The sequence below is a fragment of the Tachypleus tridentatus genome, chromosome 8, assembly GCF_004210375.1.
Source record: "Tachypleus tridentatus isolate NWPU-2018 chromosome 8, ASM421037v1, whole genome shotgun sequence".
Taxonomy (NCBI): domain Eukaryota; kingdom Metazoa; phylum Arthropoda; class Merostomata; order Xiphosura; family Limulidae; genus Tachypleus; species Tachypleus tridentatus.
This window is the reverse complement of record NC_134832.1, coordinates 143596895-143617247: the sequence shown is the minus strand read 5'-3', so window position 1 is coordinate 143617247 and position 20353 is coordinate 143596895. Positions and strand designations below refer to the sequence as shown.

The 20353-nt window shown below is 33.0% G+C and overlaps 1 protein-coding gene across 1 annotated transcript in view; it reads left to right on the top strand.

Moving 5' to 3' along the window:
• The window catches only part of LOC143223658 (uncharacterized), a 33922-nt gene that overhangs the window by 6960 nt on the left and 6609 nt on the right, over window positions 1-20353 (top strand). The window contains exons 2-6 of the mRNA XM_076451901.1: window positions 3135-3296; window positions 3681-3752; window positions 7166-7291; window positions 18478-18647; window positions 18886-19211. Coding sequence (XP_076308016.1) covers window positions 3135-3296; window positions 3681-3752; window positions 7166-7291; window positions 18478-18647; window positions 18886-19211 — 856 coding nt within the window. The remainder of the gene's footprint in view (window positions 1-3134; window positions 3297-3680; window positions 3753-7165; window positions 7292-18477; window positions 18648-18885; window positions 19212-20353) is intronic.

Sequence of the window (20353 nt, the reverse complement as noted above, 5' to 3'; positions counted from 1 at the left end):
TCTGAACTCTGTATTGGTGAAGTTGTGCTGCTTCTGGTCCCTGAAACAAAGTTCTTGGGGCTTACCTTTGACCCTAAGCTGACCTTTATACTACACATCAAGCAGCTATGGGTCAAATGTACAAAAGAACTGAACATCCTCTGTGTCATCTCTTTCACCACTTGGGGAGCGAATCGATGTTGTATGCTAAAGATGTATTGTGCTCTTATTCAATTGAAACTGGACTATGGATCACTGGTCTAAGGCTTTGCCAGGACCTCAGCCTTAAAGATGCTGGACCTCGTTCATCATCAGGGGCTTCGGCTCTGCACTGGGGCTTTCCATACTTCCCCAGCTCAGAGCTTATACATAGAATCTCATGAACCTTCTTTGCATCTTTGTCATTTGCATCTGTCTATATTGTATGCATCAAAACTTCATTCCTTACTAAAACATACCACCTGGGGTTGTGTTTGCCTTCCTTGGTAGGCCATGCTTTTTCAGAACAGACAATTTGCTATTAGATTTTTTGGCCTTCGTATCTAGGAGGATAAATTAGATCTGTCCTTGGATAACATTGCTGTATCCACTGGTCAGCCCATCCCACAATGGATTATTACAGGTCCCAAATGTGACCTATCTTTAAGTCATCTGAGAAAAGCAGACATTCCCAATTGGAAATACTGTCTGTTATTTGCTGAACATCTTTTGAACCATCTATCCATTCCTATTTATACAAATGTTTCGAAATCAGGTGAATCTGTGGGCTCTGCCATGGTTTATTGTGGTTTGATGGTTGGGTGCAGAATCAACTTTACAGATTCTGTGTTTACTGCTGAACTGTATGCCATTTCTGTTGCCCTGGATCACAAAGAAGGTAAGCAGTACTCAAATTGCACTATTTATACTGACTTGCATAGTTCTATACTGTCCCTGGAATTGCTTCATGTTAGTTCTCACTCTGTTCTTGCCAATATTCAAAACCAACTGGCCCATTTTTCTTTAACATATACTTCTGTCCAGTTTTTCTGGATACCAAGCCCCATTGGTATTTACGGGAACAGGCTCGCCGTCACCTTAGCAAATTCTGTCTGCACTGCCACTGCTGTGCCTGTTCCATACATGGACTATGGTCCTGTATTCAAGGCTTGGCTCTATGCCAGTTGGCAGTCAAGTTGGAGAAAGCAACATGAAAATAAGCTTTTTTAAATAAAACTCTCCATTGGGCTTTGGCCATTTTGCTTCCATAAGGATTTGAAAGAGGAAGTTGTTCTAACTAGACTACGCATTGGTCACAGTTTTTTAACTCATCGTTTTTTTTATCTCGAACTGTTGCACCAATGTGTTATCTGTATAACACTCAGGTCACAATAAACTACATTTCACTGTCTTGCTGTTGTTACAACTCTCAACAATGGCACCACATTAAACATGTTTTGTCCCAAGGTTTGTCGATAACTTTAGACAGTGTTATTGATGATGGTGACTCTGGCCACCTTGAAAATGTTTTTAGTTCTTTAAAGGCTATTAATCTTTTTAATGCTATTTAAGTCTTTTAATTTATACATTAGACCTTTTTTAATGTGATTCCTTTTTAAGAATTAAAGTACATCCAGTTTGATTTGACATTAGAAAATGACCATAACATTAAATAACTTGAAACCAGGACTGGAAAGGCCAACTTCATGTGATTAACATTGCTGTTTGATCTAACTGTTAGTCATCCTGGCAAGTTATAATAATTAAAATTTTGCTACAAGGTTTTTAAAACTTGTATTGCATTACTTTCTGAAAATGGCCATATCGTCAAATAACTCGAAACCAGGACTGGAAAGGCCAACTTCAGGTGACTAACGGTGGTTTTTGAACTTGGGTGTTAGTATTCCTGGTGAGTTATGGCAATTACAATTATGTTATAGAAAGTCCTTTACAACTTGTATTACTGTAGTTTCTTTCTTTCTACTGTAGACTAGATGTAAAAATTATATTTAATGTTATTTATGTTTTTAATTCAAAAATTAAACTTTGTTTTGTTTTGTTTTAATTTCCTTTTATGAATTTTAATAATTTTACTTTAATTTCAACCTTTTACCAGATGTTTGGTGCAGATAGCCTAGTTGCTTTGCACCATAAAACACCAACCCAATCCACCCTCAATGTTTGTCTCTATCTAGCATTTCCTTATCTAAATGTCTGAAATCAAAATCACCCATAATTGACTTAATAGTTGAAATTCTTGTCATTAATATTAATAGTTTTACCTGTTGGGCTGTAACAAATTTCTACTAAAAATCCTCTTCCTCTATATCAGCTAATAGAGACCCAGATAGTTTTATTATTCTTGCTATTATCTTTGACATTCTCAACTTCAACAGGATGTAACTCACATTTTACTTATAAAGACACCCCTCCCTATCTCTTTATTACTGTGTCCTTATGAAATACCCCATCAGAATATATCTTAGATAAATTCCTGTCATCAAAATCATCTGTATTCATCAAGTTTCAGTTAATCCCATTATACCATAATTCTCCAATCCAACCATTGTTTTAATGTTATCTAGTTTATTTCAACAGCAACAATTTACCTTACCCTAAAAACTACTGACACTTTATTTGTGCCTTATATTTTTTCTTAATTATTTTGGCTTTTATCACTGTCCAGTCTCAGTTTTAAAACTTCCCTTACTGCTGAATTAATAGTCCTTGAAAACAAGCTAATCCATACACTACAAAGACTTTATCACTGTAAGTACTCTTTACCATATCATTTGTTATATCAGCTATATTCTCAAATCCTGCCCCTAGATAACACAACCCAATTACTTTCTTGCTATGTATCCCACAGATTACAGTTTCTGATGATAGATGTAATCTTCAGTGAGGAAGATAATGTATTGTAGCTTTATTCAAGTTTATTTGTATTAAACTAGAATAATACAGCAATATGTTACAAGTATTAATTCAAATATACTAAACATAAGCTTTATCTTAAGTTTTATTCATTTTTTTATTGTTTGCATGAAAACTTGTGAGTGGGTCAGAACTTTTTTGTTAACCAGATGTCATTTGCAGAATCCAGTGTTTGTGATACTTAATTATATACTTGCATAAATCTTGTAGTTGATGGTCCAGTGAACCTATCTTCACTACAGGTCATTCAAATGTGGGAAAATGTGTCAGAGTTGTTGATTGGTGATTTTCTTCAGAGGGGAGTTCCACAGTTGTTGATCCTGCGACAGTTACCTAGCAACGGGAAGGAGGAAATTAGAAATTTTTCTCTAATTGAAACCACATCTCTTACACCACTAACTGTGGTAAGTTTCTTGTAAATGCTGAAAAAAAAAATCAAAGCAGTACATTTTTAAATATGTGTACAATTACTAGAGTGCAAGTAACAAGAAATATTTCTCATTGGAATTCCTTTAGTATATCTGAATATTTAATAATGCTTTTAAAATGAAATAAACTCTTGGAAATATTTTAGAAAAAATTGATGTTAATTGACATCCAAGTTTAAATACATTTGTCAGAAAGTGAAATTTACATTGTTGTAACTTGTTACTGGGTGACTTTTGTATAACCAAAGACTGTTACTTTGGCCCTGTAATCTAAATGGATCAGTTTAATATAATTTATTACAAAGAAGTGCATGAAATCTGAAACTAAGTTAATATGACCTTTGTTGTGTTTGTGTTCAGACAGAAGAAAATTCCCAAGACTTATCAAGTAACATGGATACTGCTCTTGCTGGTTTACAAAAGAGATTGGTAGTAAGTTTGATTTTTGTTTGTATTTACAAAGAATTACATAGTGCAGATTGATGTGATTTTTGTAGCACTTCTAGATGAAGAGATTTGTTATAATTCAAACAAAACGAGAATGACAAAAAGTTATAATGAATACATTTGAAACGTAATACAAATATGGATAATTATATTAATGGTTATTATCGTGCTCAGTCATAATTAAATAAGGTACTAAACAATCATAAGATATTTATAATGAAGTTTGTGGAGACATTTGCCATGTGGCATGTGAGGTATAAGAAGTCAAGATGATAAATTGGCAAACAGAAGTTTTACCATATGGCATGTGTGTTATAACAAGTCAGGATGATAAATTGGCAAACAGAAGTTTTACCATATGGCATGTGTGTTATAACAATTCAGGATGATAAATTGGCAAACAGAAGTTTTACCACATGGCATGTGTGTTATAACAAGTCAGGATGATAAATTGGCAAACAGAAGTTTTACCACATGGCATGTGTGTTATAACAATTCAGGATGATAAATTGGCAAACAGAAGTTTTACCACATGGCATGTGTGTTATAACAATTCAGGATGATAAATTGGCAAACAGAAGTTTTACCACATGGCATGTGTGTTATAACAATTCAGGATGATAAATTGGCAAACAGAAGTTTTACCACATGGCATGTGTGTTATAACAATTCAGGATGATAAATTGGCAAACAGAAGTTTTACCATATGGCATGTGTGTTATAACAAGTCAGGATGATAAATTGGCAAGCAGAAGTTTTACCATATGGCATGTGTGTTATAACAATTCAGGATGATAAATTGGCAAACAGAAGTTTTACCATATGGCATGTGTGTTATAACAATTCAGGATGATAAATTGGCAAACAGAAGTTTTACCATATGGCATGTGTGTTATAACAATTCAGGATGATAAATTGGCAAACAGAAGTTTTACCATATGGTATGTGTGTTATAACAATTCAGGATGATAAATTGGCAAACAGAAGTTTTACCATATGGTATGTGTGTTATAACAATTCAGGATGATAAATTGGCAAACAGAAGTTTTACCATATGGTATGTGTGTTATAACAATTCAGGATGATAAATTGGCAAACAGAAGTTTTACCATATGGTATGTGTGTTATAACAATTCAGGATGATAAATTGGCAAACAGAAGTTTTACCATATGGTATGTGTGTTATAACAAGTCAGGATAATGAATATGCAACCAATGATTTATAAGTATAATGAAGTGGTTTATTTTGAGGGAAACATAATACATGTTTTATAAAAACATTAATTTGTCTTCTGCAACTGTTGAAAAATACAGATTAATGTTCTTTTGAAATGTAGTATATTCTTCAAGAAATAAACTGCTTCATTATGCTTAAATAATTGTTTGCCAATTTGTTACTATATTAGCAATGTGTACTTTCACAGTAAAGTAACAAATTGGGATGTTAAGAAAGTTGTCCTGGCTCTCATTGGTGGTCAGAACTCAATGTTCTGTTAACTGAGCTATCTGTTATATGATAAACAGTTGTGGTCTATCTATATAATTGAGACATTTGTAGAAATATGTATTGTTCTTTAGCTGGAAGGAAGTTTGACTTAACAGGAAGTTGTTGTTCTTAATGTATGAAACTTTTTCCAAAGTAAAGGAAAGAATGAGTCATGTATCAAAAGCAACTTAGGCTATACAATTAAATATCTGGGTGATTAGTCATTTGATAAGCAATCATTGCATGATGTGATCAGTTTTCTTTTGTTATTCAGTTAGTCACTTTATTGTTGTTAATAGTGAGCTTGTGTTTTAGTAATAGGGATATGATGGTATGAGAAAGTTAGTAAATAAGTGGATTTTTGTTAGACTTAGTTTATTTGTGAAGTTAGGCCCGTTAGAGAATGTGTTTCACTTAACATGGTTCTTGAAGTTCAGGAATAAAATGGTTTTGTTATCATTAAGTCAACTGGACTTTAAATAATTCATTTTATCAATTCATTGCAACAATATATGCAGAGCTTTAATTGTACTTTACAATAACTAATGCTTGCATCCACAGTGCATTGGGCAATTTGTTTAGCATATATATGGTTGTTTCATGGCAGCATTACACAAGGTAGTTTTCCAGTTAGAAAAACATATCACATTCCTCTAATTGTTTTCTATGTGCTATGTATTAAATATGTCACACTCCTCTGTGTTCTCCATGTACTATGTATTAAATATGTCACATTCCACTCTGAGTGTTCACTATATACTATGTATTAAACATACCCCATTCTTCTCTAATTGTTTTCTATGTACTATGTATTAAATATATCACAATCCTCTCTTAGTGTTCTCTTTATACTGTATATTAACTTGAGCAGTAGAAACCTTATAACTTTGGGCTTTGAAACCATTTTTCTAAGCGATGTCAGTATTTATATATTCAGGGCTGTGGTTGTAAAAAGACTGATCCAATACAAAAAGTCACAATAATGATGCTGAATGTATCCACTGACATCAGTAACATGATGATAAACAAGACTGTGTAGTTAATGAAAGCTCCACACTTCCTGATACATCTTGGCAATATTCATTGATCAGTGAAACAGGAATTACAGCAACCCTAATTGAACACATACTTGTCAAGGGTTTCAATGTGGAGTCATTGAACTTTAATCTTTGGTCTGTGTAATGTTTGTCAAGATATATGGTTAAAGGCTGACTTCACTGTCCCCTGTAGAAGTTCAGTATCAAAACAGGTTTAATTGGACATTAGAACATAAACATGCCTATCAGAATTAGCATAGTTGATGAAGGAAGCATTAGTTACAAAATGGAACCACTCTTGCAAAGTGCAACATGACCTCATCATCTTTGTAATGTAGAGTTAAGAATATCAAAATATCATATAAAGAAGTGGCTATTCCTGCCTTCTAGACTTTTGTGGTATTTTAGTATACTTTTCAGACTGAGTTTAGTTTCACTAAATCCACAGTAAATTGTATACTATTCAGGTAATGCAAAAATTCAGTTATGTCCTTTTGTATCTGTAAAACTACAAGGTAACATTAACATAATTCCTACACTAAAGTTGTTTAAAAACAATTGGACATTCTTTTGACTGCTCTTTTTCAAGATAACTTCAAAATGAATTTTCTACAGCATATGACAGTTTAGAACTCATTTTAATCCCATAACTTAATTGTCAAAGATATTTGTTTCTGTTTTTACAAATCCAAACAATTTTAATAAATAAAAGATAATTTTTTACAAACATTTAATATGCTAAGTGTAGTCACTGTCTTGGTCAGTTAATACAGACACAAAGATGATTCCAGTAATTCCTTGATTTTTTTTTATTAACTATTCTTGGCTTTTTTAAAAGAAATTTGATATAATACATTGTATTTACATTTGTAAAGGAAGGAAAAGCTTTACTCTCGGAAACACAGAACAGGGTGCTGCGAAAGAGTGAAGTGATTGAAGACATTTTACATAAGTTACAAAGAGCTCTTGTGGAAGATGTACAGTCAACAGATTTGGTGAAGGTGAGTGTACATAATAATTGTGGTAATAATTTTAATGATAGGGAATATAGAATATTAATACTGAACAGCCAAGTTCAATAAAACAAAATCAAATGGAAGCACTATGTTAAAAACAGCAAATACAAATCTCTGAGTAATGATAATTTGTTGTGAACAAAAACAAGCTAAAACCAAAACTAAAAATGCTGTATCATAATCAAATGGATCCCCAGGATACAGGCTATAACGTGTGATATAAAATGTACCCTAAGTTTTAGAGGTGGCTGTGAATGTAGGCCCCATATTATGGTGGGGATACATTGCCTATTAGTCTTAACCTCCATTTGCCAGTCTCACATGAAGAACAAAATAACTAAATAGTCAAAGTAAATATAAGTTAGGAGAGCAAGATGTAGGTGTTCAAGCCCACAATGTCTTACATCTATATCACCCTTCACTGCTTGCAGATGGTTCTGGGAGAGATGATCAGTTCTGGGAAGATAAGCGCTCTAAAATAAAGATGACAAAGAAAAATAAAAGCATATAAATAATAATGAAAAAATAATAAGGTACTGCCTTTTGGGGGGGTAAGTCAGTTAAATATACTTACTTGCTAAAATTGGCATTCCAGATTCCATTATGGTGGTAAGGCACTAATTGGTAGCCCAATAGTCAAATTATGCTAGTGTAAAGGATTCCAACCAGTTATCTTAACCAGGGGGTCTCCAAGCTATAGCCTGTGGGCTTCATCTGACTAGTGACTTTGGTTTATCTGGCCTGTCAACAGTTTATTAAAGTAATAATATAATTATTTAATATTATAAAAACAAAAAATAAAATGTAATTGAGCAAAATCCAGTCTGTTTGTGATATGGCCCACCAACAATTCATTAAAGTAATAGAATGCTATAATATAATTATTTTAATTTCTAATTATATTAAAAAATATATAATTGAGCAAATGTCAATCTAAGTGCAATACACTTTTCTATTTGCTGGAAAACGTCATGTTATTTAATATTGCATCATCTCACTTATCAGTCCCAGTGACTTGAAGCAGCATGTTTCTTCCCATGCCTGCCATGTTTACCACAGTGTGTATCAATGAATGCTGCTGTTTACTTTATGTTTGAGTTCATAGCTATTCCTAGTTATTATGTCAAGACAAGGGAAGAAGAAAAATGTTGATGTTGAATGTCGTGTTTTTAAAGAACAGTGGAGTGTGGACTACTTCGTTATTGAATCATGTAAGAAAGTGTTGTGCTTAATATGCAATGAAATTAAAAGAATACAACATTCATAGACATTACCAAACCAAGCATTCATCAAACTATTCTCAGTTCACAGGCAAGCTACATTCAAACAAATTCAAAACCTTGAAACATAATTTATCATTACAACAGTTTGTATTTAAGAGGAAGAAAGCTGAGAATGAAGGTGCAACAAGAGCCAGTTTCCGAGTGGCACGCCTGTTAGCCAAGTGAGGAAAACCATTTACCTATGGTGAGCTAATTAGATTATGTATGACTGAAGCAACCTTAGAAGTGTACCTACAAAAAAACAGACTTATTTTATATTATTAGCCTTTTGGCAAATACAGTTGTTCAGAGTCAAGAACATTGGAAGCAATATTGTGTCTCAGCTGAAAGGCAAGGCCAGAGTTTGAGTGCTTTTCCTTCGCACTTGACGAGTCAACAGATGTTTCCGATGCTTCACAGTTGCTGTTGTTTATTCACAGAGTCAATATTAATTTTTGAAGTGACTGAAGAATTAGCTTCTATACACAGTATTCATGGAACCAAAGGTGAGGACATTTTCAAAGAGGCCAAAAAATCACTAACTCAGTATAACCTGGAATGGAGATGGCTGAAGTGTGTTACAACAGATGATAGTAAAAAATATGTGTGGTGCAGGAAAAAGTTTAACTGAGCAAATTTACAAAGCTGTTCAATAGTGAGGGCTGTTCCAAGCCTATGGTTCTTCACTGCATTATTCTTCAGCAGGCACTGTGTGGAAAATATCTGGATCTGTTACATGTCATGGAACCTGTAGTTTCAACACTCACAAATAGTTAATGGCTTTGAAAATTAGCTTTTTCTGTAGACTTGACCACATACCTGAATGAATTCTATCATAGATTACAAGGCAAGACTGCCCTTATCTCCGATATGTATACCGAGGTAAAAGTATTTGAGTCCCACTTGATGAGGAGTTGCTTTACATACTTTACATGTTGTGAAAAGATCCAGAAAGAAGCATGATCCCCATTCTCACACAGGTTTGCAGAAGTTATACTTTCTGACTTGAAACTAAAGTTCAAGGAACATTTTTTTATATATTGATGCGAGTTCAACAGAAATAAGGATCTTCCAAAACCCATTCGATTGTGTTATTGAAGAACTGCCACCTAAAGTTCAACTGGAAGTGATTGATCTGCAATCCAATGACATATTGAAGGACAAATACAGAGAAAGGAAATTGACAGAGTTCTATAAATACCTTCCAATTTATCAATATGTTAGTTTAAAAACTTGGTTCATGTATTCATTTCAGTTTTTAACACTATCTATTTCTGTGACAAGACATTTTCAAAGATGAATTATGTGAAATCTAGTTACAGATCAGCTTGAACATTTGCAATCACTTCTGATGACAGGGAGCACTAACTTTGAACCTTAATTAAGTGTAATTTTGTCAGAAAAACATAAGTTTCGTGCTTCTCACTAATGCTATAAAAAACATGATTGTGCATCATAAGTATTTTTAATAAGTGCTCTTATGAGAAATAAATTAATGATGTTGTATTCTGATCATGTACACATCCTTACTTGATTTTACTATGACTTCTCTGGTCCACAAAGCATATGAAACATCTACTTCCCATCTCTTGTTCAAAAAGATTTAGAGATGTCTGGTCTAAACTGAATAGTATAACTCTCAACCATCTCCTGTTAAGTCCACTGTAACTACCAATTTTCAAACTCTAGACAAGCCTATGTATGTAATAAGGTGTTCATTCACATAAAGTAGTGCCAAGTTACTTAAATGATCTTATTAACCACTAAAAATAGTTATCAGAAAAGTTTACTGAAAGATGTAGTAAAGATGGTTAAAGAGTGACTGTGAGAGATGTTTGTACAGTAAAATAGATGTAGTAATAGTACTAACAGGCCTAAACATTACAGCACTTAGTGGTTTTTAACATAGTGCACTCTGAAAATAGTTGTAGCCATTGTTCTGCCCATTCCTGCTTTGAGTTGAAACAGTTGTTTTTTTTATCTAGGAGTCCTATGATAAGTTCTTCCATGTGTATTTCTCACTCCCAGTTGGTATACTCTCATTTAAGAGAGTTTGTGAGCTTGTGAGATGGACTTAATTTCTCCATGTGTTAATTTTGATCTTTCATGTCTTCTCTGCTAAGTATTTAGCAAGATAAATTTTTCTAATTATTTTACCGTCTCAGTTACTTTACTTTAACTGTGTGTTTAAGGTTTATTATTTTGTTTTGTAGCATTTTTGGTATGTGTAGGTTTTGTTTGCTAGTTATTATTTGGATGATTGTAACTTTGGCCACATTATTGTCATTGTTTATGCTACTTTGTTTGGAAGTTTTTCTTTTCTGCTAGGCGTATCTATTTGGGGATTGTTTAGATTGAAGTTAACATTCATTATTGTTAGTGGGTGTTTTATATTCTCACATTATTCAAGTTAGGTTTTACTTTCATGTCCATATTGGTTCTTTGGTTAAATTTTTAAGTTCAGTATTTACAGATCTTTTATCTTCTGTGTTTCTTTAGTGATTTTGTGTTTTAGTTGTTACTTATTGTTTTAGGTTAATTTCCATAGTTTTGCTGGTTTGTTATTTTTATGTAATTTGTAGACTCTATAAAAATAAAAATTTTTAGGCTTTGTTAATTTGTTGTGATGAGTACATTTTCTACATGTGTGTAGTTTATGTCTTTTTTGGTGACGCTTCATGACTGTTCTGTGGGTTCTGTCTGAAAGTTTCTTCCTTTAGTTTTGCTCCCCTCTATCTCATTCTCTCCTTATTGGAAACATACCTCTTCCAGTTGTCTTGTTGAGCCTGTTTGAGACTTCCAGGAGCTGTTCAACAGATGGTGCCTGATCAACTAGGATTTTACTCTTGTCTATTTATTGTTCTCAAAATAAAACCTCTAGAGATTGGAGATTCATCATAGATTTTGTGTATCTATTTGGAGACCTGTCACTTTATCATGGAATCCTACCTCTCACTTTGGTGTTTTTTGTTTTGTTTTTCCCATGGGACTTTGGATGACCAAGTTCATTATGACAGATGCCAATTGTCATATTCCAATTTCTGCAGTGCCACATTGTTTTCTTCAGTTTGTCCATGAGAGCTTTGTCTTCCAATTCTGGGCACTGTTGTTTAGTCCTTCATCAGCTCTGTATGCATTTTCTTAAGTGGTACACTCTTTTGCATGTCATCTTCACTTGCTGGGTCTTCATAGTCACCATTACATGGATGACTGGCTTCTGTTCACTTCTTTCCATGCCTAGTGAATCACTTATAGCCACTTACTTCTTTGAGAAGCTGCTCAGGTGGGGTTTCTGATCAATTTCTAGAAGTCCTTTATTATTCTTTTTGCAATTTTTTATTCTTTGGTTGATTCTCTTTAATTCTCATCTTATTTATAAACAGCCTTTTCCACTTTGATTCTGGAATTTGAAGCCTACCTTCTTCTTTCTCTCTGCATGGAAGGTTCTGTTTCTTTTGGGATGTGGTTTTCCAGGGAAGCTCTCATTCCCTTGGGTCAGCAGCACATGTGTTCTCTTTAATGAATGCTTTTCCACTAGTGGAACTTGCCCTATGATCTCTTAGACCATCCCATTGTCCACCCACCTGGGATCAGGGTGGACTTTGCTTGGTGGCTCAATAGGAATTTGATAATGGTGGGGGTTCTCATTCAGCCTTGTTCTTGTTGCATTTTGGTGTTCAGTCAAAGAGACTCTAACCATTTCAACATCCTTGAACTTTTGATAGTTTATAAGGCTCTGTATTATTTCTTCTTGCTCCTCTTGGGGTGGGTGGTTTGGTTTGTTCTGGCAATTTTACTGTTTCAATGATATCATCAAACACAGAGGAACCAAGGCTCAATCTCTGTGTTTTTAGATGTTGGATCTCTTGCATTAGGCCAGTGATCATGATATGAAGGTTCTAGTCTATCATGCTCCCACAATTATAAACCTTGTGTCCAATTGCTTATCTTGTCACAACCAGGTTTCATCCATGATTTGTTCCCTTTTTTCAATTTCTTTTCAACTGGGAACTCCTCATATAGAATGCTTTTGCCACTCACTGGAGTGTTAAACTTCCTTCCTTTTAGTCTCCAGTTCCTCTCACCCATTAGCACTGGAGATGAGTGCTTTCAGTCAAGATTGGAGGGTTCTTCATTCATGTCTACTTTTTAATCAGATTCATCTGCAGATTACTCTTTGTTGTATTTTGCAGGTTGATTCATATTGGCAGACTTAGTTGTGAATCTCTGTTCTGGTTGCTTCTCCATCAACTGTTATTAGTCATATTTCATTCCAACATCACCAAACTCCATTTTCATGCTTGGTTTTCCTGTTACTTGTGTGTATATATATGCACATCTTTTTATTATTATCACACTTTCTTATATAAAGAACTGTCACTCATGGATTTCATATGTCAGGCAGATGGAGAGTTTTGCCCAACCATACTGACCTGTATTTTTACAATTAAGATTTTTCTGCTTTTTAAAATAGGGAATTGCAGATACACATTTTGTTGTCTAGTATATTGTTCCTCTAAACTCTCCAATGCATAATTCCCCCTTCTAGTTGAGCACAGGGGGTATTTACCATCATAGAGGTTTATTTTTGCTTGGGAAAACCACATTTATTGATTTTTCTATCTTATGCAAGGCACTTCCAATGGATGCTTTCTGCTCAGATGAACTGCACTTGACATAATACAACATATCCCAAAGAGCTTATCCAGGATTTTTTTCCTGGGTGAACCACATTTTGCCATAATATTACACATTCAAGATGTTACCCCTAGATATTTTTTTCTGAGGTGGACTTCTCTTGTTGATCTTGCAAACTTGTGCAAAGTGCTTCTACTGGATGTTTTTGCCCAGATGAATTGCACTTGGCATAATCTCATGTATCCCAAGGTGCTTTTCTAGGATGTTTATTTGCCTAGGTAGGCTGCACTTGGCCTATCACATACAATTTATGATTCTTTGACCCCAACCATGTATAATTGTATCAAATTATCAGGTGTTTTACTATGAGAACAAATTAATATATATCCATTGAGAACAGGTTGATTTTGAATTACCTGACACTTTCTCTGGATTTTTTTTTTTATGGGGATGATCACTGTTATTGCTCACAATTTTCTAGGCAAGGCATTTTCACTCAGCATTTTGCCCAGTTGAACAGCAAATGACATGCTCCAATGTGCCTTATTGATTATACAGAAGACATTCCATTGTTGTCCACCCTTTGCTGTTTCAAGTCATAGTTATACAACACTCCTCCAATGAACAGTGCTGTAAATATCCTTCTTTAGGCTATAGTGTCTGCCTATTACATTCCACTGTATATTCCAGAAGTAGTGCTGTATAGATGATGCAGTATAATTAATGATGGAGGGTAATCACACAATCAGCCCAAGTTATTAAATGGTACAAAAATGAAGGTGTATAAAAGACTGTGCACTATAACATTAAAAATTTTAACAATGTTTAGAGAGCAAACCAAGACAAAGATAGCTGTTAGGGAGGGGAGGTAAATATGTATTGGAAATACATTTTCAATGTAAGAAAATATTAACTTCTGAAATTTTGAAATTTGTTGAGTATTTAGAAAGGATTAGCTACTGATAAAGCTTACTTCTAGTCTATAGTTGGTCAAAGTTCAATCTAGCCAGGGTGGCAGACTTTTCTTTGGTTGGTTTAATGGCTTAGACCATTTTTGTATATTCAACATTACTGTTTTTAACCTTATTTCAATTTTTGTGTCAGTTTTCTTTTCTGTAGAACAAAGACTTGTTACATTTGTAAGATTTTCTCCTTTTCTCTCATTGTGTTTCCATGAAAAACATATTTCAAAATTTGCATTATTCCAAGTAAAGCCTGAGATGTCAATAGGTCGCACTTAGTTTGGAAATAATCATGTTCAGACATGATATTCGGGCAGATTGTAACATTTAAAGTATTTTTTATAATTTTGCTCTTAATCTACAATTTAACAAAATGTTCAGGAAGAGCATTCCTATTCTCATCAGTCACCTCTTGACTAATTATCTCTTTTCACTAAACTGTCTGTGGTTAATAAGTTGAAGCTAATAGCTGTTAAGTGCACATGTATTTTTTGGTCTTGTTTCTGGGGTAACATTATAATATATATTCAGATATATTTTTTACTTTTGGATTCACAAGTAGCTAATACTGTACATGTTTAATGAATTTCATTTTTTTTCAAACATCACAGAAAGTAAAGGTATTCCTGTCTACTAATAATAAAATTTCACATATTTTAAGTTTACACTGTTTGCCTACTCTTTCATTACTTATTTAACAGTCATCATTTTTGTTTGACAATGATTTTATTACATTTTTTATTCTTTTGTTCTTGTTTATTAAGTTAGAATAAAAGTTTTTTGGTTTTAGCCATACTTTTTAAGGGTTTTTTTCATGACTAAAATTAGTTATATATATTTATTTATGGAACTACTATTTCCTGATTTGCCAGTTGTTCAGCTTTGTGCATTTTATGCAATTTTTATAATGCCTTAGTTTCCTACATCAAAATTACATGTTACTTCTTTAAAAGTCACAGGTCACCATGTGCTATCCTTGATTTGATAAACAACATAACAAGTGAGTACATTAGGACATAGCATATTTTTTTTTCTCCATTCCAGTTTAAATTCTTCCTTGGGAAGAAAGCATTAGATAGACTAATTTATTTTATGTACATAGCAATTCATGTACATCTTCTAAAAAATCAATTATTTTATGTGCTTTTCATGTTTATAAATTCTTTTGCTTCTAACCTTTATTGCATTAGATAATTAACGTTATATGACATCTGTTAGTAAGATTCATTAATTAAATTTTGTTCTTCCTTAATTGGTGTGTTTTTCATCTTCTCTTTTTGAGGTTTCTTTTTTTTTTTTTTCCACTCAGTTGTTTTCCGACTGATTTTTCTTTTTCTCGGTGACATGTTTTTCTATCAACAATTTTAATTGTCATGAATGGAATATTGTATTTGGTTTAATAGTTTAAACTTGTCCTTTTAACCTCTGACTTTTTTTTGCTAGGAAACATGTTTAAAAGTTATTTCATATTGTTACTGACTTCTGGTTATCATCAATCTGAATTATACCAAGAATAAATTGTTTTTATAATATGATTGTTTTATTGATGGGCATAATTTGAACCAAATTGTTATTGTTAATGTCTTAAGGGTTCCATTCATCTCTGGGTTTGTATATTTTGAAATAGCAAACAGAAATTTCAGATAGGTTTGTCTTTGTGGTTTGTGCTTGTTAGTGTTGCATTGCCTTCACAATTTTCAGCATAGACCACAATGCTATCTTTTCTGCTTATGAATTTTGGTTAGGTATTCTATAGATCTGTAAGGTTTGACATTTTCCATCCTTTTTTTTTCAACCATTTACTTCCTCTTTTTAATGTACCGGTTGGTAGTATTCTGTTGGTATACTTCCTGTTTGTCTCAGACAAAGGAATAAAACTTGTTTGTGGTAACCCTACTGACTTGTGGTAAAAAGGTCAGGCCATAAACATTTTACACCTTTTCTTGTAAAAATGTCCAGACAGAACAACTTTGTGTTTCTCTATTAGCAACATTTTCAACCCTGCTATTCACATGAGCAAGTCTCACAATGAACCTTTCCAAAGAACTAGCATCACATACTCAAAAGCTTGAAATTAACAAAACACCATAATATTCATAATAAATTGATACATTGATATATCTTAAAAAACACTTATGTTTTTATTGTCATTATTATTCTGATTTTTATTATTATATGTAACCTACTGACTGCCAGTGCTTTAAGCATGTATGGAAGTTTTGCAAGCCATACACATTAACATACAACTGTTATTATATGTAACATACCACATACAACTGTTATTATATGTAACCTACCGACTGCAAGTGCTTTAAGCATGTATGGAAGTTTTGCAAGACATACACATTATACAGCATACTCACATACAACTGTTATTATATGTAACCTACCGACTGCAAGTGCTTTAAGCATGTATGGAAGTTTTGCAAGACATACACATTATACAGCATACTCACATACAACTGTTATTATATGTAACCTACCGACAACTGTTATTATATGTAACCCAGTGCTTTAAGCATGTATGGAAGTTTTGCAAGACATACACATTATACAGCATACTCACATACAACTGTCAAGTCAGCAGTCAAAAGGTTAGTGGATTATTTATTGCTTACTGCTTTTCACTACTTCTGTATAAATGTCACATTTTTGTTTTCTGAGAACACAATTTGAAAGTGTTTTGTTTTTTATTACAACAATGCCAGTTTCAGTGCATTAAAAGAAATAGTTTTTCACATTTCTCACAAGTAGCAAGAATTAAAGATAAAATTCCAGACATCTACCACTCAACATGTAAAAACTGTTTGAAACAAAGACATCAGCATGTAATGCATGTTGGCCTCAGGAACTAAGTAGACTATAAGAAGTTAAAAGAAATTTATATTTGCTAAAAGAACTCTAATGAAACTAAATAAACCTAAAGTAACTTAATTCTTGGTTTGATAGAATGGCTCAGATCATTCTTTATTTTGGTAATGGAATACTACAGTATAATAATGTTTTATAAAAACAAATCCTTCCTACCTATCAAAAATTATTTCTGGGAGTGTTACCACACATGGATTTTGTTTTGTTTTGTATATTGTAGACTTTTATTTGTAGTTTTGATGAGGAATTTTATCATCCATCATATATGATAATTCCTATGCTGAGTTCATTGGAGGTTTCTGATATAAGTCACATTGTCTTTATTGATTATCCTTTTAAGAATCCTTTAGACTATGACAGTCAATTGCTCTTGATAAATCTGTCAGGTCCAGATTCATTACATAACTGTTACATTATTCTCTGAAAGAAGTATTCCATATTTTCCTTGTCCTTGACATGACAAGGTATTCTTAAAGGACCTCCAACATTTTGTTTTTCGTGTCAAACTCGGTTATGAACTTTGCAATAGCCAAGTCTGTCAGAATGATCTTTGTATGTTCTGGCCTTCTTCCATATTTGAGATGCATGCTGTCTCCTGCTCACTTTCAGACCCATCTATTTCACCCAACTCTCTTGTATCTATCTTTTCTGTTGTCTAAGTCCTGTAAATTGCATGTATCATTCATATGATTTCTCAATTTGTTCTATCTCTTGTTTTGTTCCAGCATTTTCCTTTTACCTAGTGGGCTGGTTTTTAGCTACCTATCTACTTTTATTATCCTTTTACTGAGTGCAATAGCTTTAGCTACCTGTTTATCCTGGCTCTTCACCTATCTGTGGGATGGGTTTAGCTACCTGCCCATTTTGGCTCATCTCCTATATAGTGGGATGGGTTTAGCTACCTGTCCATCTTGGCTCATCTCCTATATAGTGGGATGGGTTTTGCTACCTGTTAATTTTGAGGTAAGATGAGGTAGTAAGATTTGCATTTTCCAAACTGAAATATTTAATTTATTCTCAATGGTATAATTCCTTCCATTCCTCCTCTTGTCTGGTTTGTCTTCAAAGATATATGTATTATTTGAGTATTTAAAGTGACATATTTCTGAGCCTAACTTGTAACTTAGAAGCTTCTTATTGGTAATCAGAATCTAGTATATCCAAAAAACTTTAGATAAGCAAAATGTTTCCTGAAAGCTACATTATGTAAGAATGAACAGAAGCAGAGAGAGAGAGAGAGAGAGAAAAAAAAAGAGGCTTAGATTAAGTGTACATAGAAGTATTAGTTAAGCATCCAATGGTAACTAGATAATTCTGTTCCATTCTTATTTTATTATGGGTTGTTAGTACCTTAACTACTTTTCTTATTTTATAAAATTTGACAGTATTTTCTGCAGTTGCAAATTCTGGTGTTGCATTGACTTTTTTTCTTTCTAAGAATGATGTGCATCCAAAATTGGTTACTCTTGTGGGACCGGAAACAAGCCATCTTTCCACAAATTTTCCCATTCAAGCTAAAGAAGTTGATTTTGAAGTTGTGTCTCACTGGCAAACCATTGTCCAAAATAAGTGGATCATTGGATGGATGTTGAAAAATGTTACTGGCAGGTAGAGATAAACTGTAATCATAACCAGCTAAAGTTACAGATATGCATGCAAATTAGTAATAAGGTAATATAAACTGCAGTAATCTTAATATCTTAGCATGTAAAAATATAAACTTGCCATAATATGTCGAACTACTATTTTATTTTGTTGTTTGTTTGTTTGTCTTTTTTAGAGGATAGTTGTAAAATGAACAAAAAAATTATCCATCCATGTTATACTGTTCTGTTTTGATTTTCAGGTCAGTTCGTTTTCGTGAAATATCTGTTAATATGGAAAATGGAGAGAGAGAATTTAATTGTACTGTGTTTAATCATATAAGTGAAGGGATGTCAAGTCAGCCTAACATCATAGACAATTATAAAGATGAGGTCTTGCATTTTAAAGACATGATTTCACTTGTACTAGTGTCACCTCTCCCTTTGTTTACCTCAGCATCGCTTGATGTTTGTGCCACAATATCTTGGACATGTGATTCTTGTGATAAAATACACCAGTTACCTGTTAGTTCTACTGTACATGCACAAGATATTTGGGAAATGTCAGAAGATACATTCAATAATGATGGTAGGTCTTGTCATTCTTTAGTACATAAATTATTTGATGGTTTCCCTCAAATCTTGCTAGAAACTTGTTTTCTATCCTTAATTCTTTGAAAATGCAAACTGAAAATAATGCAGGTTTTAATCTGGTTTACTGAAGAATAATTATAACCTTGAGTGCTTATTGTCTATTGTGTTTTGTCACTCGTTAAAAATTGCATATACTTTTACTCCTATTTAATTGCTAATATTGTAATATACTCTGATTGTTGATGTTTAACATCCCATGTTGCTTATCAGTTGTTAATGCAACTATTTTTAGTTGGTAATTTTTATCAATATATAATGCAATTACATTTTTTTTTTTAGTTGTTGCTGATAATATATTACTTCGTATTACATTTGTTGACAAAGTAACCAGAATATGGCTCATGCTCATAGTGGGAATTGACTGTTCCATCTGGGGATTATCAAATACCAATAATTTTGACATGGTCAACAGTACTGTTGGTGTCTTACAGCATTTAAGATAAGATTTGTCTGGCAAAACAATTTTGTAAGTTTTTGGTTGAATATAAAGGTTTGCCTACACACACAAAAAATAACTTGGCTCTTCTGTTGTGTTATTAACTTTCAAATTACTGACTTGTTTTCATAACACTTGCTATCAGTGTGTTGCATCATGTTGAATAATTTCATGTCTGTTAAAACACTTGGTGTGTAAGAAACTGGCCACAAAATCTGGATGAAATCCCTCATGTTGTATCTAAAATACAATGGAAACCTCAAAAATAAGTAATGAGGTTCATTGCATTATTAGTGGTATGTTGTTGAAATTTTTTTTGTGTTATGAGGGTTCCTGTAACCAAACATGGTCATAGATCCACAAACAATTTTGTACATATACATTTTAAAAAATATATTAGGAGATAGTATAGACTTCTATGGTAATATTGGGATTAACACAAACTTTTTTAATACTTCTTTAATTGAAGGAGACTTAGGGTGTTCCATCCATATTAAAATATAAAGTAATATTTCTGGAGAATAGCCAGTCAGCTTACTCTAACTCTAGAGCACTGTTGTACTCATGATAAATCTTTAAAAAATGTAGTTGTATTAAAGCTACAGTAAAATTAAATCTAAGAAAAAACATTAATTTATTGC